This window comes from Perca flavescens, chromosome 9 (genome assembly GCF_004354835.1).
Source record: "Perca flavescens isolate YP-PL-M2 chromosome 9, PFLA_1.0, whole genome shotgun sequence".
NCBI classification, from domain to species: domain Eukaryota; kingdom Metazoa; phylum Chordata; class Actinopteri; order Perciformes; family Percidae; genus Perca; species Perca flavescens.
The window spans coordinates 1,405,865-1,433,089 of NC_041339.1; the positions used below are offsets into that span (position 1 = coordinate 1,405,865).

At 39.3% G+C, this 27,225-nt stretch overlaps 2 protein-coding genes across 4 annotated transcripts in view; one reads left to right on the forward strand and one right to left on the reverse strand.

Annotated features, from left to right (window-relative positions):
• The window catches only part of gabrg3 (gamma-aminobutyric acid type A receptor subunit gamma3), a 77,485-nt gene extending 72,077 nt beyond the window's left edge, over window positions 1-5,408 (forward strand). Inside the window, exons 9-10 of one of the 3 annotated variants that reach the window (XR_003693416.1) lie at window positions 75-530; window positions 4,429-4,445. Coding sequence is in view for 2 of the 3 variants with exons in the window: in XM_028588149.1 (XP_028443950.1) it covers window positions 75-353 (279 nt within the window). In the remaining variant the exon portion in view is untranslated. Of the gene's footprint in view, window positions 1-74; window positions 2,727-4,428 lie in introns of those variants that run through there. The other 2 variants (XM_028588150.1, XM_028588149.1) reach the window with 2 other exon arrangements.
• Window positions 5,409-26,400: 20,992 nt separating this feature from the next.
• The window catches only part of oca2 (oculocutaneous albinism II), a 57,997-nt gene continuing 57,172 nt past the window's right edge, over window positions 26,401-27,225 (reverse strand). Inside the window, exon 23 of the mRNA XM_028588219.1 lies at window positions 26,401-26,724. Coding sequence (XP_028444020.1) covers window positions 26,637-26,724 — 88 coding nt within the window. The 3' untranslated portion in view covers window positions 26,401-26,636. The remainder of the gene's footprint in view (window positions 26,725-27,225) is intronic.

Consider the following 27,225-nt stretch of genomic DNA (forward strand, 5'->3'; position numbering starts at 1 on the left):
GATGAGTGAGCATTAATTAAACTCAATAATCTATTTAAATCCATGATCCTCTCTATGTCTCTTGTTCTTCTCAGAACTATTCTGTCCTGGATGTGAGACCTCCACACACCGTCATCACTTTAAACAACTCCATGTACTGGCAGGACTTTGAGGACACTTGTGTCTACGAGTGTCTAGATGGAAAAGACTGCCAGAGCTTCTTCTGCTGCTTCGAGGAGTGTAAAGGAGGTGGGTGGAGAAAAGGACGCGTCCACATAGATTTACTTGACCTGGACGCATACTCCCGTGTCTTTTTTCCCACCTCCTTCTTGCTGTTTAACATTGTTTACTGGGTAGGCTATCTCTACCTTTAGCACACTGTTTGGTGACAATAAATGGACAGCACAGTTTAACAGAAATCCAAGATTAATAAAAAGGTGACACCAGATAAACTCTTCCCTGTGCTATCTGTAGCAGTTACCTGGAGACAAAAAAACAGCGTGCATCTGCAGGCCTGTGCCAAGCAGAGATTTCTGCCTCTATGACTTCAGGTATGATAATACGACACTGATTCCTTTCACTACGCTGTACACAGAGGGAGGACAGGATGGACTGTGTGCTAATGACCATCTAAAGGCAAAGAAGGAAATGTGCTTTGCACTGCTACCCCAAACTTCTCAATCAGGAGGATGACTTGTGTTGTAGGGAATGTACAGGCACGTTATTATCCAGCCATCAGTTAAATCCAGTTGATGAAAATCCAAGGACATTCAAACCATTCATAGTGCCTTCTTCTGGAGGGGTAGATAATATCTGCTGCAATAATCAGGGAATAATGATTCATAAAAAATTAATAGAAGAGCCTGGCTTTGACTGATTACAGCTGTTCTTATTCAGAGCTTTGAGTTACATTTATAAAACAGCCATTTGTTGTAACAACCATATGAAAAATTATTAGGTTTTTATCTCGTCATACTGACTTTCAACCATTAGGCATGACTCATTCCTCCTGCTAGTAGCCCTATACAATATAATCAATAAACTGGTTCCCAGGGAAGAGAGTGGTTTGAATAAACCTTACAGCAGAAAGAATACCGATACAGTATGTGCTTTATTGGCATAATTGTTTACGTTAGTGGATGTGAAGTCAAAGATTTAAATGGTTATTTTAGACTGTGCGTACAGGCACAAATCTCTCATCGTTGTACCCACAGGCTAACGCTGTGGCTACAAAAGGCAATCCAGCACAGAGCACCAACACTTTCAATGACAGGTTTTTAAAAAATACCTTTGCTTTAAGGGAATATTTTTGGATCTTTTAAGAATTTGCTTTCTTGCCAAGAGTTAGATGAGAAAATGTCTCTAGTAGTAGGAGCTACAGTCAGCAGTTAGCATAGCCCCGGTTGACAGCTAGCCTGGCCATGTCTGAAGGTAATATAATTTGCCTACCACCTCTTTGGATTTTATACATATTAAACATATGTTATTTACATTACATTTATTTACTGCAATTAAGTTTTTACCTATGGATGGAGCCAGGCTAGCCATTAGCCCGTTTCCAATCTTGATGTTAATCTGGCTGCAGCTTCGTAGTCATTGTACAGACATGTAAGTGTCAATCCTCTCTAACTGTCAGCAGTTTCTCATGTATACCAGCTGCATTGTCACAGATTGGGGCCCTCAGAGATGAAACACCCAGGAAAGAAAATGCAGCCATGTGTATAATTCAAATGTTACTTTTCTGGAATTCACAGCAGCCACTTCTTGCCAGAGCTATTAACACACTATAGATGAAGTGAATAGGCAAATAATTTCTTCTTTTAGTCGTTAAACTAACAACGACCCTTCAGTTTGTTTTTTTCTTTTCCTAACGGGATGCCCACATTAAATTTAATGGGTGTCATTTGTACATTACTGTAGGCACAAATATGATAATCCCACTCATCAGGATCACTCATCTCTGTTTGGCCGTTGACTCTTATTTGCAATAAACAATATCACCCTGAAGAAGTTATAATACGTCCTGGGATAGAATTATAGTTTTAATAAGGACTGTTTGTATTATAATTTGATTCTGTGTTTGTATTTGACATTAGCAACCATTGAATTGCCTTAGTGTAGCCCGCCCAGAGATGAACAGAAATATATATTTACCTCCGATAACCTCAGCATGAGGAAGACCTCGTTTCAGCGATGGTTACGTCTTTGCCTTGGGCAGTATACTGTACATAAGCGGAACTTTTTATATCCCTCGTTTTCTTTTTATTATATAGGCTACATATATTGTATGTGCCAAATATTTCACACGTGCCCAGTCATGTTTTCAGGCACGTATGAACAACACTAATAGCTTTCATTACTGCGCAAACAGTACGGTAGTGAAATGTTTTAGACGTAAAATAAATAGTCTATATAAAGTTGGCTTTTTAATTGTGGGGTATATACCGATTGCCAGGGTTGATGCTGCGTTCACACTGTGGCAGTATGCAGTCGATGTGAAACTGAACCGTCATTATTTCCAACAGGAGAATAATAATAAACTCCGTCAGCACTGGTGTAAAGTGCCTACTGTGCCTGCAGACAAACTGATGCTGAATGAAAATGGATGCAGTCACATGTCAGTGCACCTGTTTATCACGTCTCCTCAACAAACAAAGTACTGACAGCAGTTCTTCTGACTGTCTTTTACAGCTGCAAAGCTTAATCGATTAGTTGTCACATATTAAATTATTCACCAACTATTTTGATAATCGTTTTAAGTCATTTATTAAAATTCTGATTCCAGCTTTTTAAATTTGAATATTTTCTAGTTTCTTCACATCTTTGACAGTAAACTGAATATCTGAGTTCTGAACAAATTTGAGGAAGTCATCTTGGGCTTTGGGAAACACTGATCAACATTTGTAGAACAAATAACTAATCAATTCATTGAGAAAATAATTGACAGATTAATCAACTATGAAAATAATCGTTGGTTGCAGCCATAGAAATAAAAATAGAAAGGCCATTTCCATTCAACATAGAATGGTCAGAGCAGCAGCCATTTGTATGTACCATTGCCATGGTAATGTATAAACTTCCGATAATAAGCCGACTTCCGCCAAGTCGCGGAGCTGAGGTTTTGCAGTAACGGACAAACGAGCAGTGTAGCATAGTAACGTTACGAGGCAGAGAGGCAGCTGCTAAATGAGTCAAATTAATTTCATGCTTCATCCACACAAAGCACATTGCTATCGGCTCATTTTCTGTTAACGATGTGGTAACATTAAGGTGGAGTTAGCAAGCTAACGTTAGCCAACTAACACCGGCTGGCTGGCTTGTTCCGCCGTGCTTTGCTGCATCGGTTACAGAGAATGAGCCGAACAGCGGGCTGGGTCTAACGTTGGTGGTGCAACTCCAGAGAACGTCTCCCGAGCTGCCTACAGGGGCTCTATTCCCAGCAAGCTGCAACACACTGACGCGCATTGTCTCTATGACAACGAATAACAATCACCATTTTGTTGTGTACCAATCAAAGGACCACAAGAAACTGTTCAATGGCCTTTCTATCCATTTTATTTCTATGGTTGCAGCCCTACTTTTGTTCTTTTCTTTGGCAATGTAGTCAATTTTCTTTTTAATCCTACCTACTTTATAATAACTAAAAATGTTAACATGGTATTTTATTGGCCACAATGTGAATGCAAAACTATTGTTTTATATCACATTTATGCTCAGTGTTAATTCCTTCCTCTGTGGAGCCCAGAGGTTGCAGTGTTCTGACTCCTTTCTGCTGACAGATGAAGGGCGATGCAATAAGTTATTCTGAGTGGTGCTATACAGTAGTTTACAATAACTCTGTCATTACCATGTTAGAATACAATGTGATTAAAGCTCAAAGAGCATACACTTTTGTGGGGCATTTTGTCTTAACTGACGGAGAGGGGAGGCATATATGTGACAGAGACCCCAGGTTGCACCTGCACAGCCACCGGGATGCACCCATTTTTAAGTTTGTATTGGCAGAATACACACAACAGGGCCCTGACTGTTGAAATCTCTCCCACTGTATCATCAGGCAATAGTGTCTAAAACACACAGCAGAGACAGACAAGAAAGTTCTTGCATCGTTTAACTTCGTAGTAGTAGTTCTTTTGAGTAAGACTCAAATGTAAGGTCAAGAGTTATTGTAAACACTGCTCCGGATGGTCTTTGAAAGTTCATTATAACTTTTTCTGTAAGATCTATGGGATTTACATAGGACAATAATACCATGGTGTTAAGGATATGGTAACATGGTCTAAAAGGGTTAAATAAAAACTGTTCAATGTGCCTTTAAACTGACACAACAGATTTTCCATCAGCTGTCACCACCACTCCCTACTGTTCATACCTTGTCAAATTTGCTGTTGATTTTGCGTCACGTTTTTCCAAATTGACAGTTCACATTTTTCTGTATTATCTTTCCAGACACAAGGAAAGCAAAAGGGGTTTAGCCTGGGATTTGATCCCAGGCCAGTATGGGCATGTGTGTGGCTCCAGACTGAACCATTAAACCAGGTCTGGGCTCCGTGTCATCTGTGCTGAGGATCAGCAGGACTTGTGCAGATGGGGCATCTGAGGGACAGACATTTAGACATGAAACGTATTGGTCTGCCAAAAATGTGCTATGTAAATCCCTTGCAAAGAAAAGTTGGGTTTTTTTGTCGTTCAGAAATTTTTGTCATGTAAATGGACAGAATCTTCAGAGTATTAGTGACGTTTTGGTGACAAAGTACAATAAACTCAGTGCAAATACTGCATTGATTCTAAGCCACATTCGGTATTGTGATGAATAAGCCAAAGACATGTCTGTGTTAGTTTATCCTGATAGTTTAAATCATGTTGGAGGAAATTGTTGTGTTTTGGGTTACGACTTCAGTTTCCATGTATTCAGTGCAGTACTGTGTAGTGTCATTGGACTGAAAACTATGAGCGTAACAGAAATAATTAGCCTAGAAGCACCCTAAGATGGTTTGTTATTTGACAATTCATCCACTGATTGTATTATGTGGCAGAAATCTCACTAAATGCTACTGTATGTGCTAAAGAGGATTTTGACGAGTGTCTCTGCTGCTGTATGCAAAGTGCAGCTTTTCATTCTGTTGCCAAACTTGTGTTATCTGCAATGTATTTCAACAGTGGTAAATCATGTTTTTGTTGACATGTATTATCTCCTATCTAACTTAGTGTATACCCAATACTCAACTGTACACTTCTTCTGCTTTGTGTTTTCATATTCGTGGCTTCAGTGTGACATACAGTAGATATCTCATTACGCAATGGTACAGTCAAGTGCAAGTGTTGAGATTGTACTCCTCAACAACGTGGTGTCCTGTGAGTGGGGTTGTTTTGATGATATTTCTCCTTTTGGCTCCAGCATCTACATTCTATTTCTGATGCCCATGCTATTTTATACCTATTTTTTTTTTTTTTAATAAAGTGTTTGGTTTTTTATAAACGTACATCAGTGCAGTAACTTTGGCATTTCACATGTCTTGTTTAAATGCATTTTTAAAGCTATAGTGCATAGTTTCTGTGTCCCCCATGAAGAATTCTAAGTAATGACATCAACACTGTCGGCGCATCCACATGATACAGCCTTCCGTGATCGCGCACCTCCTCTACGTAGTTGCTAGTAGCCAAGGAGGACACGGAGGATTAAAAAAAACATGGACTCTTCAGAAGACGTAATTATCTTAACACGATTTCTGCCCGCGAAAGTAGCCGGACAACACCACTTTCTGAACATAGTCATACTGAGAATCTGCATGGGATGATGACATTATGGCTAAGAAGGTTTTTGTAATTTGAGTGGATTGCAATGTTGGTCGGTCAGTCACTAGATCACGTTGGTCCAGACAGAAAAGTCAACTACTGGATTGTCCATGTTCCCCACAGGACATTTAGTGATCCTCTAACTTTTCATGCCACACCATTGTCAGGTCTAATTGTTAGTCCAAAGGTTTGGTTTATGACCAAATACCTGCAAAACTCATGACATTCCCATCAGCCTCAGCTGTACAAAGTGTTTAGCAGCGCACTGATGTCATCGAAAAACCGTTGTGGTACGACGCATGCCATTAAAGCGCAAAGGCCCTGGACACACTAAACCAAGAAGGTGAACACGATACATTATACCTGCTAAACATTAGCATGTTAGAATCGTCATTTGAGCAGGTTAGCATGCTAATATTCAGCTCGGAGAACCGGTGTACTTTTGACGTGCAGCCTCGCAGAGCTGCTAGCATGGCTGTAGACTTGTATAGACCTGGCAAACTGATTAGCAAACCGTTGCCTGCTTACATATCCAGAAGACACATAGAAACATTAGGGACTGTTCGTATTTTATTTAAAAGGGCTACCGGAGGAGTTTTGGGATCTTTAGTCAAAATAGACTCGACCCTCCCTTCGCCAGCAATACATTTTTCTATGACCCTCCAAAATGATTGGGAAAAGAGGCATGACCCTCCCCAAAAATATATTGATGCCTTCTGTACTGGTTTGCACTTGGCAAAGATGTACAGGTAGCCACAGTTTCTTTTTACAATCATGGCATACTTTGATAGACTTTGCTTTCTCATTTACACATCACACTCCACCAAGATGGTGGCCATTTCAGCAGATTTACTCAACAACATTGTTGTGGAAACAATTTTGGAGCGTCAACATTTAAAAAAATCTATTTTCTTTTAGGTTTCCTCATCCTGCAGCATTTGGAGTGAAACTCTTAGGTTTTTGTGCTTCCAGCTAGCGGCCTGTATATTTCTTAACAGATGTTTTTTGTACACGTCTAATATTTATTTTGTGACCTTGCCTGAACGATACCTTAATAAACTAAGGTTGATCGCTGTCATGTCCCCTCAGTCTTCCCCCGTATCAGTAGATCAGTGACCCAACACACTGTGGCCACATACTGCATATGTGGAAATACATATCTGATTAAATCACTATTGTTAGGCTGAGTGTCGTCTGTAATTAATCAACCTGTTATTAATGACCAACTGTTCTAACTATAAGCTGAGATTTAGTTGGAGACGACAGTCTGATGCTGCTAAACTGTTAGCAGCCTCCCACTAAAGCTAACGTTAGCTATTCATCAGTAGTAACCAGCATCATTTACCACACTGAGAATATTCACGTATCTTATGAGACTCATATCAGTGTGAAAGTCTTGATTAACCCGCTACACAACAGCTTTTTCAGCATTTTCCTGTTTCTCTCCTGATGTGACAGTGTGATTCTTTTCTCTCATAGAGAGCCTCGGTGATGTCGGCCCATAAATACCCAATGGTCCCTTAGCATTTATATTAGAGTTGTGTTTCTGGTCATCCAGTGAATGTATGTCCAATGTTTACTTTTTGTTTAGCTCTGTTTTGGTCTCCTCCTGAAAAAAAAAAAAAAAAAAGCCTGCTGGTTGCTATACGCTCCACTGTGTTCACCAGTTGCTAAGATTGTCTGTCGGAGAGGGATAGCGATAGTGAAGTGTGGGTGAAAAAGTTGAGTAGATGCTAGGGCAGGATAGCTCTCTAAGGCATAATCAGCAAGAGTTACAGGTACTGTCAAGGGGGTGCAGGGATCTCCCATGTCAGAAGTCAAGGTGCAGACTGTGCAAAAAGGCCTCTGAGACAATTCACCACATAGCAGAAGGGTGCAAAACACCGGCAGGAACAGAGTACACTGATCAGAACAACGAAGCTACGCCGAATGCATTTGATTCCAGGTCTACACATCGATTCATTCAGGAAACACTGGCTGTGGAGTCATTAAAAGTCTCTTTGTGTAGGAGCAGTACAGGGGTGATGCAGCCAAAAATTAAGTAGTCTATCAAATTCATAGATCAGCACTGTGTCGGTCAGTCGTCTCAACGGCCCTATAAAATTGTCAGTTGCCATGGTAACAGTGTTCTTTCTGATATAATGAAGTGTGACTAAAGATCGCAGACAACGAGGGAAGTCTGACTCCGTTTTGTCAAATGGCCTTGACAACACGTTGCCTTTTATACTTTTCTTTCCATTGGTATCAGAGGTTGAGAAAGTACAAAAATATTGTACTCAAGTAAAAGTACCAATACTTTGATTAAATATTACTCAAGTACAAGTAAAATGACATCTGAAAAATGACTCAAGTAAAAGTTATAAGTAGTTAATTTACAAATTTACAAACTTTTTGCACAATTAATCACAATTTTATCAAAATCACTATATGGACTAGTGCAATATCCAAATCACAGATGGGCAAAGGCATAATATGTGTCAAACCGTTCTGAAGTATTGTGGTGCTGCAGAGACATCCCAGCCTACAGACTAAAGAAAAAAATCTTTGTTGCAGATCCTCGCAAAAATCACACTATATTCATTTTAATTTTGTAAGATTTAATATTAGTCAATGAAAATGAGAATGATACAAACATGATCTTTCCCTTCAATATCGTAAATCCTATCACAATCGGTCAAAAACTTTGTACCAATGCACAAATACTTACGAAAACATGCTTCTGCAGATTAGACGTGGAGTTATTGAATGTTGCCAGTTCAGTCACATCTGGCATGACCTGATGATACTATTGGCCCTCCTGAATTTAAATAAATAATTTAAAATGTGGACGATAACCACATCACCGCCATCACCGCATATTTATTAATTTTTTTACTTTTTGCTCACGGAAGTTATAGGAGAACACATATCGTGTGATATGAAATATAATGAAAGCAATAATTATTGTGTAGTTATCCTCATCGACTGTCTTCTATCCTACATTCGAGAAAAAAAAACCTAAGTTGCTCATCACTTCAGCTTTGGACAGGAGGATGGACAGTCCATTGAGCTGAGGTGGACACATTAACGTCAACGCTGCAGTGTTTACCCCTGCACGTTAGCCTAGCAGCTGGCGGAGTTTCCTTCTTGCTTATAGCTTAATCCTGACAAAACCACCCGCTTGAATTTCAGCCTGCATACACGTTTTGTAGCCTAAGCAGAGCAGTTTATATTGGTTGTATTACAGAGAGCAACAACTTAGAGCAGTTTATATTGGTTGTATTAGAGAGAGCAACACGTTAGAGCAGTTTATATTGGTTGTATTAGAGAGAGCAACACGTTAGAGCAGTTTATATTGGTTGTATTAGAGAGCAACACGTTAGAGCAGTTTATATTGGTTGTATTAGAGAGCAACACGTTAGCGGACTACCAAGCCCTCTCTGCTCTGTCTGCTCAGCTGCTGCCAAGATTTGCCCTACTCGGCAAACTTTAGTTTAATCTTTATTTTGACAATAGAGCTTTCTTTCACTGCAGTGGTTCCGATAATAGTTTTAAAATTGCAAATTGTTAACAACGCCATCCGGCAGCCTGGTGTCAATCTGAGCAGCCTCTGCTCAGCCCGTACGGTGGACCACAGCAGCCTCTTATTTCAATACAAACAGGCTAATCAGAAACCACTAATGGTCACAACCATGTTTAGGATTTTCAGAAATATAGGGGACTCAGTGAGCGGCTCCTCCCCCCAAATGGCATAGCCCTGGTTGGCCTATGATGTAAAGCCATCGAACACCTCTTTTTTTATACATCACATTTGGAAGTCTAATGGTTAACAGACAGTGTGTGAGTGTCTAATGATGGAAAGCCAAAAAAGAAAAGGGAAAGGTGGCGCTGAGATTGTCAGCCTCAAAAGGAAAAAAAAAAACAATGATGATGAGCATTTCCACTACTGCCTTACAGCAGAGGACTGCACCGCGCTGCTGTGGTCCTGCTTGGTGACACCCAAACAACTGTTGTATCCTAGAAATGGACATTGATGCCAACACCACTTTTAAATCTGTGCAGTAATAAAGAATCAATCAGGCACAATGTGGTTGATTGACACTTATTCTGTTTAATAAGAATTAAAAAAATAATTAAATCAAATTTTCCTAAATTTAAAGTATTTTGGCAAATTGAGTGAGAGGTTAAAAACAGTATGTGGCTATAGTATTTTTGATTGTCTAGCTGCAGATAGCTAGGCAAAATATGAAAAGAAAAAAATACTATATACAGATGTAAGGCAGACCACATATGTCTCGTGGTAGCACTAGAAGAAAAGTCAGACGTTTAGGATTCATCATCTGAGCACCAAATTTGTATTTCAATCCCTCCAGTAGTCTGCACTAAAGTGGTGGACCGTCAGACCAACTAACTGACAGACGGACATTGCCACCTCTAAAGCCACATCGCTAGCATGGCTATTAAACAAAGACGTCAAGGGGAAACACAACAGTAATATTCGTGTGGGAAAAAAACCAAATTGCATTCATTAGATAATTGAGTTTCTGCAATCTGATATTTATACTAGAGTATATTTTCATTGCTTGGTAAACACTGACATTTTGTCATTTATCCAGTTATGTTTAATATCACATTAGTATTTTACCACTTTCAGTAGCATTTGTTCAATTATTCTTGTTTTGATATTTGATCTACATTTATTTAATCACTCAAACTTCATTTTGTTGTCTTAGCACTATAAAAAAGAAATAGCATTTTTAAGTAATTAGTGACCACAACCCTCCAACCCGATCATCAGCTTTTACATTTAGGCTGGAGGAAGCTGTGTAGTTAACTAGAGTGAGTGCACATCGTATCCTTGGGTGCAGCCTGCTGGGAGCAGGTGTAGAGGAGGAGGGAGAGGCTGTAGGATGTAAACAGTTAGCTGCTGGAATAATCTCTCGCCTCATACAGTACTGCTTCTCACAGACCATCTAATCACTCCACATTAGACTGAGTCCTACACTGTGCTTCTGTATAGCAGTTCCCAGGCAACAGTTCAGAGAAACTACAGTAGTTCTCCGAAGTCACAAGATAGATAAGATATTTCTTGAGAAATCTTTTGAATTAACTGAATGGACTGAACAAGTGTTAATATTGGAGTGTTAACATTATTTTGGTGTAACCACCAACATGATTAGTGAGCTTTAGAGGGGCTGGTAGGATTTTCTTTTTAACTTTTGGACAAAGCCAGGCAAGCCGTTTTCTCCTGATTTTGTGCTAAGCTAACAGTCTCTGTAGCAGACATGAGAGGTATCAACATTCTCATCTAGCTCTCAGCAAGAAAATGAAAAAGCATATTTTACAAATTGCGAAACTATTCCTTTAAAATCTTTTACATTTGGATTTAAAAAAAATCATTTATTTTAAATCAGCATTTCAATAGTTGGAGATATTGCATTACATGACATTACAATTAGCTATTTTTTTAAAATGCAAATTAGCCTAGCATTGGCCTATAAAATAAGATAATCTCGCTGTGATTTTTTTTTTTTAATCTGTTTTCAGATTGTTTGAATAACCAAAGATAGTTTTGCCAAAACAGTTGAAAGTTAAACCCTGCATGGATCATGACTTCAACTCTCACGCCCATTTCATCATGCACACAATGCCTAGATAAGATATCCAATTAAGTCGATTTTCTGCAGTCTTATTTCCCATTTCTGCGATTATCTCATGTCTATAAACAATAAGCCATTGAAAGTGCAATACATTTTTGTCATAAATATGCAAATGCACTATTATTAAGAGATGGAACGGTAACAAGGGGAATGAGTTTTGATCAGCTGTGATCACAACTGCGGTTCAACCAGGAAGAGACACTGCAGCTTTTAGTCTGTGAAACCTCGTCTGTTGGTATGAAAAGAAAATAATAGGCCTTTGGTGGCTCTTGTTTGAATGGTTTGCTGTGAGAGATAATGATCACAAGTAACGAACACAATGGAGCACGGTTCAGTCTAAATCAGGAGTGTCAAGCCTCATGCCTTAGAGGTCTGACAGTTTGTAGGTTTGTGTTTCACCAGGTGATTTGTAGGATTACTTCTTTGGTTAAACATGCTAATCAGTGAAACCAGCTGCTTTCCCATTTGGATGGAAAGAACACTTGCAGCGTCTTGACCCTCCATGGCAGCCGGCTTCACGTTGTGCCCAATCACTACACCCAGCAGTCGGCCAGAAATCTTCAGCGTGTAGCTACCAAAGTTTTAACATTTATGTGTCTAATCAGGTTACGTAAAGACAGATGGATCTAGGCTACAATGTACAGGATAGACAGACAAATGTGAAGTCAATCTTTTCATTTGATTCTTGTTGAGACGGCAAATAGGTGTATTTAGCCAAATGTCAGATGGTTCCATTAAAGCTTTTTTAATGAATAAGGAGGAAGCGTCGGTCCAAAGCTTGACTTTTAAAATGTCATGGCAGTGATTTTAGATTGTTTTACTCCAGGAACTACAAACTAGAAAAATGTATTGTCATTATGGCTCACCATCCTGAAATACACAATGAGTTGTACATTAATTTCTTACCCCTCATTCACTTCCCTATGCAATGGAAATCAACTGCTTGTTCAAAAACAAGTGGGAATTTAGTCACAGCAAACAGGCACATTTCTTTATTTATTATGGGTGATTTTAAAAAACCCTATTGCAATAAGCATACTACATCACCTGCCAAAAAAGATTACATGTATGAGCTATGTTGTCAAACCTAGTAGAAAGTGATGAACAAACATGAAGTTTTGATTGGGATATTGGTCAGAGCTAATCAGAGGCATGCAAGTAATTATGGATTAATCCATTGGGGTTTAGCATTTTTATTCAATCAAGTAATTCTTGAAAAGGTCACAAATGATGCTGAATGCCCATCATAAGTAACCAGGGGCCATAGTGATGTGTTCCTATTATTCTGTCTCATCAAGTGAAAATGATCCTATCACGAGAAATCCTTCCCTTTCACCAATCTAGTAAATATTTCAGCAATATCAAACAGATGAGCTCACTTGTCTATGTGGCAATAGTCAATGGAACTTAAGTATAATTTAGCCACATTGTTGAGATGAGCTTGTTGTGCACCTGCAATCTGCTGTTTTGAAAGCATAATGGAACAAATTCACAATCTCAATAGGCTTCGTCAATGACATTGAATGCCTTTTCACAGAAACCTGCAGGTTTATACCCTCCCACCACAATAGAAAATCTGCAGAGCGTGGGATTGTCATTGTGCTAGAATAATTTTTCCTTTCACAAGAGTCTGTCAGGAATGTAAGAACTATCCATAACTACAGTAACACAAACTCTAATTTCCACATTGGTAATGTCAGTTTTCAGTTAGTCTCAGAGGAAACCAGAAGCCTTGCGACAAATTTGTTTTTCTCACTTTTTTTAGTCATACAGTCATTGAGTAAATAATTTGTTTTTGAATCAGTACAAAGTGTCAAAGTGCCAGTTAATGCAAACTTAGCTTAAAATTAGGTCCATGCCCATTTAGGAGACAGGAAGTGGCAGCGGCACCGCGGCTCTGTCCGGCGCTTAGCACCACCCAAGACGATTGTGATTGGTTTAAAGAAATGCCAATAAACCAGAGCAGTTTTTCTCCCATCCCTCAGACCCTCCTTCGCAGCACTGTGGAGGAAGGTCTGACAATGTGAGACTACAAAGACTGCAGCAAATACCTAGTGCTGTACTTACCATTTACAACTACAGTCCTTACAGCAGCATGTATCACTGTGTAGCTTGTTCAGCACAACATGAGGCATCTGTGAAAGCACTGCCTTCTAAGTATAGCTTAAAGTTCACTATTATCCATGCACTGCAGAATATAGTCATTTGTTCTCTCTCATACTTTGTTTCAACTCAGAAGTTCTATTTCCTCTGTTTTATACAGTTTTTCACAGCTGTTACAATTACAACATAATCTGCAAATGTTAATCTAACATAATTTCACATAAAAGGCTTTTTCCATATGGTATTTAACAATACACTGTGCAATGTGTCCTCATACTAAATAAAAAAGAAAGCCCTTCAATGAGGTCAGTTCTCACTGATCTGGGTGATCAAAGAAGGAAATGTTTATTTAAGGTTTGTCTTGTAACAGAAGGATCAGGGTTTTCAAAAATAGCCTTTAAAGTGAATCCCCTTAAGCTCCCTCGCTCCAGTTCTTAATTACAGAGGGCAGAAAACATGTAATCCCTTCTTGATGAATAAGAGCATTAGCCGTTGATAGAGGAGGATGAATTCTCATTGAACCGGTGTAATTAATTAGTTCTTATGGCCAACGGGAACAATAACGTGAAACGGTTGCAGTTTGGTTCGATTTAGGCACAAAAAAACTACTTTGTTATGTTCAGGCAACATTAGTTAAGTTTCAAAAAAGATCGGAGTTAAGTTTAAATCAGACGCTACTTTACTTCTGGTCACTCACTTCAATTTTATTTATAGTATCAAATCATAACAGGAGTTATCTCTAGACATCATTTACAAAGACCCAACAATTCCAGTAATTCTTCCAAGAGCAAGCATTTGTGCAACAGTAGCGAGGAAAAACTGCCTTTTAGGCAGAAACCTTAGACCCAGGCTCTGGGTGGGCGGGTGTGTGACGGTGCCGGTTGGGGTTATGACGAACGGTGGCAATTATAGTAACAATAAAGATAATGGAACTATGACTAGAAATAGTTGTTGCAGTTCAGGGCGTAGTAGGGCGTAGCAGGGAGCAGTAGGGCGCTCGTTTAACAATTAAAATACCTCACTGTTTACTTGACTAGAAGCCAGTCTCCTGGGTGAAAGTCCTGTGTTTGTTTGACCCATCCACTACTCGAAGGCGCTCTTATACTTCGTCCCCTTTTTTCCTGCTTTGCTCCCATCATAATTACAATGGCTACTAGAGGGGGCCGCCACTATAAACGGAAATATAGGTTGTAATTGCTGCTTGAACAAATGATTTATGGAGGCATTTTTTGGGGGAGGACAGTCTTGAGGATCAATATAACATGAAGTAACTATAATCACAGTTGTCAGAATATTGACTATTGATCATACAGTGTAACACATTTCTTTAATCATATCACATTATCATAGAGCAAAAAGCAGAATGTAAAGCTGCTATAATCTATATTTTGATAATAACAATGGGTCACATGCTTACATGTGTCAAAGAGATCACACAGAATTATCGTCCTACTACAGAGTATTCTAGCATCTTTCAGTGGTTTGTTTAGGTTTTTTGGCCCACCACTGTTTGGGTTTACTTTCACAGTTTTGGACGCAGCAGGCAGCTGTTTTGAGCAAAAAAGTTTTAAAAACTACTTGTACATTACCTGTCAGCACCAAACAGCAGACAGAAACAGTTAGCGACTAGCTGGTGAACATAGCGGAGCATTTTGCAGCTAAATCAGATATTTCCCTCAGGAGTTGGTGGAGACCAGAAACTGAGCTAAAAGGAATACTAAAATATTTTATTCAGAGAATTGAGTTGAGAATTCATGTGAACTATTCCTCGTTATACATTTTTATGTTCAGGTGAAAGTGGTCTAATTTGGAATATGTGGCGAATGTTGAAATGGTAAAAACATTAAACTAAAGCATCAATCGTCTGTTTACCACCTGAAAAGAAATCCCAACGTTTGAGTTTAGAAAAGACATTGCTTGACATTCCCCTTCTTCAAAGACTAAATGTTACGTTGCATTTGTTAATGATAAGAGGTGGGACACATTCCCAAACTCATGTTTTCAAGTCATTGACACCATATATATGTTTGGATATGAGTGCCACAAACCTTTCATTGTGGAGATTTGTTAAAAACTCATTAGTGTTTTTTTTAAGCTACATGTTCTACATCATCTTTGATTCTACCGTATGTACCAGGTAGAAAATATTGGGGTTGATACTTTGAGCAGTGGGTGGGTGCTCTTGATTGGACCTTACCAGCAGGCAGGTTGCATGTTCCAAGGTAGAAAAAACCTCTTTGGAGGGCAGGCAGCATGTTTCCTTCTTTAGTCACACTAGAAAAGCCCTTTCTTACAGTAGCCACTTTAACTTGTCATAGGAAAAACAGGGGATACTAACAACATTAATAAAGGCTCCGTATTAAGTCCAGTAAGTGAGCCAGCAGGACCAGCAGGGTCCTGTAGTATTAAGGTTATTAGCTTTATTTCACAGGATTTACAAGTGTTTGCACTGTGGGGAAATACAGAAGACAAAAGGACAGAAATTAGTCTGGGCAGGGACACTAGCTAGCTAACATTAGCTTTCCACAAGTTGAAAATGTTCATTATACTGTACAAGTGCCCTTCCATGGTGGTCAGCACCTAATGGGAAGCATCTATACGGTGGTTGGGTTTAGGAAAAGAAGAACAGGGAAAGGAAAGGTCACACGTGGGAGACGGCCGCGGACTCTGGGGGACACGCGACAACAACGAGATGGATGTGTTTAGGAAAAGAACAACGGGGAAAGGAAACTTCACACGCGGGAGAAGATCCCCGGTCTCTGGGGTGAAAGTCCTGTGTTGTTTGACCCATCCCGCCCCAACCAACCTCCCTGCGTGGATTTTCGGCCTTTCATACTACTGGCTACCATAGTCGTGCTGTGATCACAAAAGATTGCTTCCTATTAAAGTACATTAGTTTAAAAAACGTGCTGACCACCGCAAAAAAAAAACAACAAAAGTGTCCATGTACACTAATCAATAGATTAAATAACGTGACCATTTCACGAACTGGGTTGGTCCTTCAGGGAGGCGCCTGGGTCAGTGACCATAATAAATATGCTCCCTAACTCTCAGGATGGCCAAACCTAACACGAGATGAGTGGCTCACAGAACTGCTGGATTAGCTCCAGCTCCAACAAAATGTCAGCAGTTATGCAAAAGAGCAAAGCAAACAAGGCAAGAACTGTCCAGGAGCCATCTCATTTGGGTTTTTTCCAGGCTGAGTACAGACACCGACAATATGGCAATCTTAACAAAAAAATAAAAAGGACAACTACATGCTTACCATGTTGTAGCCTACCAAATGTTCAGTCATACAGAAAAATACAATACAGCAGCTTCAAAACGTAGTTTGGACACAGGACATGTGTGTTGAGCGATGTGTGCACAACTATTTTTTTTCTTTAAAGGATAAGACTATACTTTTTATTATCAATAATTGCCATGAAAGAATTAACACCAACAGTGTGTTTGTTCTCTAAATACTTTTGACTTCCCTACCCTGTCTGTGGCACTCAGCCCTAAACCCTTTGGTTCATTTTGAAGATGGAAATCTTTGGGTCAAAAATATCTGGTATAATTTTTTAAAAGGCTAAAACAGCTGAGTACCCATGCAATAGTAAGTAAGTAAAGTGTATTGCTATAGCACATTTAAAAACAGCTCACGCTGACCAAAGTGCTGTACATAGCGCATTAGCCACAGGGTGATAAAATAAAACACACGTACAAATCAGTGATTTAGGCTAAAAAGGACATCGAAAGACAAACCCTTAATTACAAACATAGCAGGATAAGACAATTAGGATGCTGGGAAGGCCAATGTAAAAAGATGAGTTTTGAGCCTGGCTTTGAATATCACAATTGAAGGGGCACTTCTGATGTCAGGTGGCAGTCGGTTCCACAGCTGAGGACCAGCAACAGAAAAGGCTCTGTCACCTTTTTGCTTAAGCCGGGACCATGGGACATGGAGGAGGCCTTGGCTGGAGGATCTGAGGGACCTGGGGGCTACGTGAAGATGAATGATATCAGCTATGTAGCTAGGGGCCAGGGTGTGAAGAGCTTTAAAAAACATCAACAGTATTTTAAATTGTATCCTAGACTGGACTGGAAGCCAGTGGAAGGAGGCTAGGACAGGTGTAATGTGTTCGTTTTTTGTATTCGTGAGCAGCCTAGCCGCTGCATTTTGGACTATCTGAAGCCGAGCCACCAGAGTCAGAGGGAGACCAAAGTAGAGAGAGTTACAATAGTCTAAGTGGGAAGTTATGAAGGCATGGATGACTTTTTCCAGATCGTTGTATGACAGAACAGACTTGAGTTTAGAAAGTATTCTTAGTTGGTAAAAACTGGACTTTACAACAGAAGATATTTGTTTCTCCAGGTTAAGATGGGAGTCTAAAATAACACCCAAGTTACGTGCATGGGGTTTAACATAGGGGGCAAGGGGACATAAGGTCGGCACGGACGGCAGTTTTGGATTTTGAAGGACCAAAGACAATAACTTCTTGTTTGACTTCTTCAACGTTTTGTTATCATTAAACTGAAGAAAATTGTTAGCCATCCAGATTTTAATTTCTTTCAAACAGTCTAATATAGTTGTTAGTAAGATCTTTTTTTTGCTGGTTGTCTTTTTATGCAAATTGTTAACAAAAAAATGTGTCCTTTAACTACAAAGAATGATTCTCTGTCAACAATATTATCACTCAACTTGGAGTTATTGAGATGATTTCTGGGTAATGTAGTAAGTAGAGGTAGTCAAAGGAGAATGAGGGAAAGTGGATGCCACCAAAAGATCAAATAGTAAGCAGTCAAGCTCATGATTTGCATTAATGGTGAAAATACAACTGTTCATTTTGGGAAGGTTCTATACTGAAATATGAAATTCCCCTAATTGCTGATGCTATTTAACAGTTTATCATTTTGTACGTCTGATGAGACTTTATGGCCCCTTGGAAACAGGATTGGATCATGCATGTATCTTTTCTGTCAATGCGCTCTCAGGCCAAAAAGTGTGGTTTTGAGTGATGGACACTATCTAAAACATTCACAATTATCCACAATTTAGAGTTTGAATCAACCATAGAGGGGACAATGAAAAAAGTTAGTTTTGTATAATATAAAAAGGCAAAAAACTGTTATGCCTAAAATAAAAACCGAATTGAATTTTCCAGGTAGTGGGAAATATTTCCAACCTATATACAAAATTGTTTTAGAATGGATGGTATTTAAGTCACGGTTCATTGTATTACAGAAGCACAAAATTAAAATGTTGCCCCTCCAGCCATAAATGACTCCTGGAACACATTAATGATGTGTAACTATGTAGGAGTTATCTCAGGGTGGAAGCATCTTTAATAAATTAGCTGCTGATTAGTGCTGTGATCCAGAACACGGCTCTGTAATGGCAACAAAGTGGACAACACAAACCGATTCCCAATGACTGTAACCAACAGGGGTGTTCCACACTTCAAGCTGTCATGAGCCCCTGGTAGTAAGGCTTTAATGTGAAACAACAGTCCTACAGGAGCTAGACGTCGATCTGTGCAGTTGGGTTTTAGTAGGCCTGGAGCCTGACTCATTAAAGAAAACAAGAGAGTCACTTTCACTCTCAGTCAATGCCAATAAACACAGTAAGAGTAGAGCTGCGGATGTGGCAGCAGAACAACAGTGCAACTTCAGAGGAAACACTGAAGTACCAGAAAGCTCTTCACATGAAAAGAGAACACCACTCTGCTGCTCAGTAAGTTATTTTAGGATAGTGTTGTCATTAAGTTTTGTGTTGAGTATCCACTGACCTCGGTGTCCTCTACTTCACATTTTGTAATTTTCAATATTTTTGAGATGAGAACTTCCAAAGCTTGAGTGGGAAAGTGCAGGTGGACGGAGCAATTATGATACGGTCAGCAAAGAACAGGCAAGATAGCAGCCGATTTCTCTCATCACAAGGGGTAGAAATTACCGCCTAAAAAAACCATTATGTAAACCACTTTCTTATAAGGAGCCATTTAGAAAGAGTTAATGCATTGTAACTGGCTTTATTAAGGACTAACAAATCATTAACTAATGCATTAGAAATAAGGACATTAATGAGAACTTTTGGGTTGCCAGCTTGAGAAAAATCCCTTTGGTTGACTTACTTTAACTTTTTAGCTCTTTGGTATATACGAAAAACCCTCCAATGAACCATTTGACCTCTGACCTTTTTGGGGAAAAAAAAACTGAAGAGCATCTGGACCACAATTTATTAACAGCTTATTAATTTATTCTTTGGTGACCGCAAATATCTGTGATTGGTCCCCTTCTCTTCTCAATATACACCAGCCCCCATGGTGGTTACCATTGCTATGCTGGTGCTACCCAGCTCTGCAGAGGTATCTGCTGCCGCACCACCAGACTAGAGCAGGTTCTTTCCTCAGGCTGTGAGACTCAACTCCCCCTCATCCTCCGCACTCCACCATGTCAATTACAGGGAACTTTCTGTTGTGCTGGTATTGCACTTTACCATACTACTACTACTACTACTACTACTACTACTACCACCACCTTCTGCACCACCCACATTCCCACTATAACCAAATTTTCTATTCAGACTATAATTTAAAAAACAATTATGTAGGATTTAGGGGGCTCTATTGGCAGCAATAGAATATAATATTCATCATTATGTTTTCATTAGTGTATAATCACCAGAAAATAAGAATTGTTGTGTTTTTGTTAGCTTAGAATAAGCCCTTCATATCTACATATTGCCCGGGTCCACGCCATCTGCCCAATCCACAGAGTTGACCGATTCGTCCAGCGGCATGACATGAAACAGTGGTGTCTCAGTTGAAAAACAAAATCGAGCCAATGAACGCCGCGGGGGGATTAACAATTGGCCAATCAGCGGCAAGGTGTTGTCAAGAGGTCTCAAAATCAGCAGATGTCGTAGTTTGTTTTACTTCGCTCCACTCTTATTATAGTGCCCGCCATGTTTCTACAGTAGCCCAGAATAGACAAATCAAACACTAGCTCAGAGAGGGCCCATCACGTTTTTAATTCAATTCAATTTTATTTATAGTATCAAATCATAAGAGTTATCTCGAGACACTTTACAGATAGAGTATGTCTAGACCACACTATAATTTACAATTTACAAAGCCCCAACAATTACAGTAATTCCCTCAAGAGCAAGCATTATAAATGGCTATTGCGACAGTGGCGAGGAAAAACTCCCTCTTGGGAAGAAACCTCGGCAGACCCAAGGTCTTTAGGTTACCTCAAGGCCATGGTAGGTTCTATTACACGCTTGGAAAAGTAGGGGTTAGGGGAGGGGTATTCAGTTGGTTGCAATCTGCAAGCTTACCGCAAGACACCACTAAATCCTACACACTCTTCCTTTAAAATGCTCATTTATATATTTATTTATGTTTGCTTCTCTGCACTGACTCCCTGTAAAATCCAGAATTTAGGTTAATATCCTTTTCCTCACATAAAGCTATCTTTAAAGCTCTTAATGGTGAGGTACCGTCATATCTTAAAGAGCTCATGAAACCCTATTACCCCGACTAGATCACTGCGCTCCCAGAATGCAGAGTTACCTGTGCTTCCTAGTGTCAGTAGTAAAGTAGAATGGAGCTAGAGCCTTCAGCTACCAAGTGAGGTGAAGTGAGAAACCTGCAACCTTTTGTTCATGATTTTCTTAACATTATAATTGCAGACTTAATGACTTATTAGAAAGTTAGCTAAAGCTAATATACAGTAGGTAGGCGCGGCGGCCAACCAGAAACAACCTAGAATAAAAAAATAAAAAAAGAAGTAGCATCTTACCTTTGTAGATCCTCCCAGTCCGTTCTCAGGTAAAATAGCAATCGATTAAAGTAGCACCGCGATGGGACTAACGGATATCCAATAGTGCTATAGGCAGTACTAACGCTGTTGTCATGCATCGTCATGCACAAATGGCATGCCTCTGTACTGGCCTACATCTTAGTTTGTAACAGCATAATCTAATTATGATTAAATTGTTCATTGTTTTACTTTAGTGTTTGTAAACTTAATTTATTTCACCATTTGTACAGCGTATGATCGTATATACGAGGAAAAAAATAGATTTAAGATGAAACAATATGGCATGAAGGCCATGTTGTAGAGAGAGACGTGGCACACGGGCCATGATAAAGAGAGAGAGAGATAGATTGATCGAAAACAAAGCAAAAGGTAGGCGCAGCGGGCAACCAAAAACAACTGTCTAAAAATAAAATGAAAATGGCACTTACCATTCGTAGATCTGCCTGAAAAGGAAAAGTTATTGCACATCTACGGATCCAAGCCTATTACATAGATAGTCGGGGCTCGGCGGCCATGATAGAGATATCATTTGTCATTCATTCACCTGCGTAATAACTGCAATTCAATATACTGGTAATACAAATGGCATGCCTCTGTGCTGGCCTACATCCTAGTTTGTTTTTTATCTTATCCTTATTAAAACCCGGACAAAACAGTATGTTGGCATGGCTACGCATCGACGTTCAGTTAAAGACTTTAGATTCTGGCAGAAACGTAGTCTCTCGTAATAACTTAAGAAAAGTCAAATCCCCCTACCATACATAGGACATTGTTTACTGGTTATAAACAGATTAATCTAATTATGATTAAATTGTTCATTGTTTTTACTTAGTGTAAAGTCGGTAAGAATTTCACCATTTGTACAGCATATGATCGTATATACGAGGAAAAAAATAGATTTAAGATGAAACAATATGGCATGAAGGCCATGTTGTAGAGAGAGACGTGGCACACGGGCCATGATAAAGAGAGAGAGAGATAGATTGATCGAAAACAAAGCGAAAGGTAGGCGCAGCGGGCAACCAAAAACAACTTTGTCTGAAATAAAATGAAAATGGCACTTATCATTCGTAGATCTGCCTGAAAAGGAAAAGTTATTGCACATCTACGGATCCAAGCCTATTACATAGATAGTCGGGGCTCGGCGGCCATGATAGAGATATCATTTGTCATTCATTCACCTGCGTAATAACTGTCATACTGATGTCAGCTATTCTGCATAGACTATCATGTACAGTTTATACTGATACATTTATTAAACTCACTGGTTATACACTGTTTATATTTTTTATGGAAACCATTACTCATTGAAACTCATTTTGATTATATTATTCATTGTTTCACTTTATTCTTTTATAAACCCAATTCATCTTTCTATCGTTAAATTGCATTCTGAAGGAAGCCTCCCAAAAATGTCACTAGATGATTTACTGTGAATGAATATGTATGACAAAACTGTTTTGATTTGAGAAGGACATGGCACAGCAGCCGAGTTGTACAGACAGAAAGAAGGAACCAGCGGCCATAATAATAGTGATATAAGTAGCCGCGCTGGCCAACCAGAAACACAATCTAGAATAAATCTTTTGTTGCATTCTGGAGCAATGGCACCGGACAACTGCAGATTGGAAAACATAAACAAGTCGCTTGTGACATGTGTCAAATGCTACAGCTTTCCAGCAGCAACCTCTGAGGGGACCAGTCCACAGACAATATGTGGGTGATTGGTGCTCCTCATAGATAGACGGACATCGTTTTCAAACTTTACAATGATTATATAGTCGATGTAAAGTTTACAACTAATGCTTAATTCAACATTATGGAAAGCAACGGATAAACATTGTTCATTTAGAAATTATTTTGAATTCAAACAGTCGATTAGCTGGGCAATATAGATGTACAACTCTCAGTAATTAATTATCAAGTATTTAGCCAATCCATAGTATTAATAGAATTTTATATTTAATGTATAAAGGAAATCTGGGGAATCCCTTTTGAATAGCCTGATGCAGCTGATTAAACAAATGGTAATTTTTAAATCGATAATCTACAGGTGCTATGCTAAAGTTCGTCTGTAGAGGAGATGCTGAAACATCAGCCTGTACAAGCATGTACTCAGTTGATCCACATCCAGCCTCAGACAGTACTAGCACAACCAGAGTTGACCAGCCAACATCAGATAGCAGTTCAGGCCCTAAAAGGGAATCCCACTAAATGTTGTACGATTGTGCATGTGACAATGAAACCTGATTTGATTTGAGATTGACTGATATGGCACAGTGACCATGACAGAGATATAAAGAAATAGTTAAGTAGGCACAGCAGCCAACCAAAAAAGAAAAAAGGCTGTCACTGCTGGTGTGTGTTAGTCAACAGGGAAATTATGCAGATAAGATTTTAAGTGAATTATTGATGACAACTTACAGGTAGGTGCTGGTAGGAATGCAGCAAGCAGACAGGTGGAGATGCAGGTACTGTTACATGGGGCTTGAAACAGAGGCATGAAACAAGGTAGAATAGCAACTTGGACAAACAGAGTGAAAGAAAGTGAACCGGTATATATCCAACTGGGCTAATTAGGAGAAATGGGAAGCAGGTGGGTGGGGAAGGCAGGCCTAGGGTTAATGAGGGAAATTGGGAACAGGTGAGGAGGTGGGCGGGGAAAGTCTGTTAGAAATGGCCATTAACAGGTTTGGAGAAGTGGGATATGGCTAGAGGGAGGTACAGAGAAGCAGAATCTGAAAATTTGCATTTATATGAAAGTGAAAAATAAATAACAATACAACTTTACATTAAGTAGGATAATCTGTTTCAGCACCATTCTCTGTGTGTGTGTGTGTGTGTGTGTGTGTGTGTGTGTTGGTTTTGTGACAGGTGGTGAATTAAAGTCTGTGAGCATTATATGCCAAAGAATATTTTAATCCATATTTGTAAGTTTACTCTGCAGCTTTCTTTTAAATACTTGCTAAATAATACTTTGTCTGTGGTCCTCTATCTTATACATCAAAGAACACTATTCCCTATGCTATCATGACCAAATAAAGTTACTTAGTTGGGGGAGGGAGAGGAGGGGGGCATCACAAGCATCACAGGTCAGAATCCAAACTGTGTACATGGGACACACACTCTACCTGGTGAGCCACCCAGGGACTTCTTCTTTAGTTTTCGTCTTACTTGGCTGACAAACATTGGTACCTGAAACCTCCAGGGGTTCAGTGGAAGTTATGAGGTATTGTAAAGACCCACACACTGTGATTGTAATCTGTGTTGCAATTGCAAGTATTTCAGCATAGTTTCTCTGATAAGCAAATCAGTATGAAGTAGTACTGAAGGAAATAAATAATATTATATTTCTTAATGGTGATTATTCATTCAATTATCACACACTAGGGAGAGGTCAAAGGTCAGTTTTTGTTCAATGCCCCATTCTTAGGCCGGCTTCACACTGGCTGCGTGGCGTGTCAGCTGCGTGGCGTGTCCGTTTTTATTTCGGCTCCCATGGTAACAGGTTAGAGCTTACACACTGCCTGCGTGACACACACGTCTCAGGCACGTGCATGCTAGAAATAGGACAGAGGCCTGTGTGTCATTTTGACACGAATACATATTAATAAATGACATTTTGATGTTTGAAAGTCTCCAGGTTTTGACAGATATAATGCAGATATAAATGTAATTTAAGAAAATAATAACAAATAATTATCAATTTTCAAATATTGCACCTGTCAATACAGAACAAAATATTCTGGAGCCTATTTTGCCGTCAATACTGCCTTTGCTGTTATCAGATCAGTATATATTTATGTTTATGTTTATGGGAAACATCCATGTGTACAGACGAGGCTAGTAGCAGCAGCGCCACGTCAGACACCTTTCTGGTGTGCAAAGACATGCACGCAGCCGCCATGCAACTGACACGCAACAAAAACACCACGCTCACGCCACGCCGCCAGTGTGAAGCCAGCCTTAGTATGAACTCTAAGAGACCGGGGATCGTGTCCCGCGTGTCACGGTTCCTAAACCCAACCATCGCTTTCTTCTTTTATTAAACCCAACCGTCCTGTTATTTTCCTGAACCCAACCATTCCATTCTTCTTTTCCTAAACCCAACCGTCCATTCTTCCTGCGTGTCATGGAAACATAAGCCCACCCACGATCTTACAGATCATAAAACAATCATAAAGCCATTTGTTACAACTTATATACCCTTTATAAAGAGTTCCTTATTAGTAAGTACTACCTAATAATTATAAAGAATAACAAACTTGAACAGAGCCAAATGAAAAGCAAAAACATCTCAGCCTTTATTGCTCATGTTTATCACTGTCTGAATGTTGTGAAAGTCTCAACCATGAAACATAAATGACGTTCTGGGCTGTACAATAAATACAGGTGATAGTTTCAAATGGACAAGGTAAGAAGATGTTGTCCATTCCATTTAAGAGCATTTACATGATTAAACTGATTCTACATTAAATATGGTTAAATGAACTAAATCATTGAGTTTACACGAGACCATTGTGTACACAGTACAATAGATAATATATATATATATATATAATGTTAAGATAACAGTCTACATCTGTTTTATTTTAATCATTCTGCTATTCTCCAATTTGATAGATGCTGTTCATTCATGACACATTGACATTTGGGCATCTGACAAAAATATTAGATATTAACTGTTATAAAATCCCTTTCACTGGGTATTGTGGTTCCTTTAAAATATCAACATACATTTGGTAAACCATGGGTGAAATGTTTGCCTAAAACAGTGATCAGTGTCTCTAAAAGCAAATCAGTGTAAAACAATTAATTATTAGTCGTTGCTTTTTGTAAACAGACCACATAGATTTCCAAAATAATGAACATTCTGACATCAGAGGCCATAGCTGGAATCATTTACCCCAGTTATACCCATTGAGGCAGTAGCACCATGTACAGCATTTTCTCCAGTAGACCCATGTCCTTCCCTTGGATCAACTCTTGTGAGGACACAAGGTTCGAATTTTTTTCAAAGTTGGTAAAGAAAGAACTAATGCATCATACTCAAATTGTTGGATGTTAGATTCAAAGTTTAGTTCAAAGCTCCTGTAATTCTTGTCCCTGCTGTTTGGCACTTCAGTCAAAGACATTTTCAATATACTTATGGCTGCTGTGCTTCATATAGTGCCTTTAATCTGATTAGTCAGTCAGTTTACTTATCACATTTACAGTAAGCTAAATGCTTGATGGAGTGGTAACACACACACACACACACACACACACACACACACACACACAGTCTCTTTGGCACTGTATAGCAGTTGTGGATCACATGTTCCATCCAAGTCCGATGTGGGTGGCTAACAGGTAGCACATGCCGATCATACACGTCATTATCATCATGGGGAATCCTAACCTGTAAGAAGCAAGAAAACAATAGATTTATGTCGAAAATTTTATTCTTACTGGGAAAAAACTTTGTGTATTTATTGGTCACGAAAATTCTACGTTACCATGTTAAGTGTTAACAACAATAACATTCTAACATGCTAAAAGTTACATGGAGCACGTTAGCCTGCGGAGGTCACTATGAGCAGAACTACGAGCAATTACTTATAATTGCCCTTGTTGGTATTCGAGCTAAGGGTAGTGTTAGAGTGGATGTGAATGAGGGGCCCAATTTGGAAAATGTTGTCCTCCTGTGCATAATTCCTAATGGCTGGCCTGCATGTCACCTCACAGCGCAGCTGAACCAGATACAGTATCTGAGTCTGACAAAGAGCTGCTTTGCACACATTTTCATACATAAACAACAACACTCATTTGTCAGTGTACTCCAAAACAACCCACAGGACTTCTCCAAGTAATTAGACTGATGGAAGTTAAGCAAAGTCTGACAACATAGAACTGAGCCTGA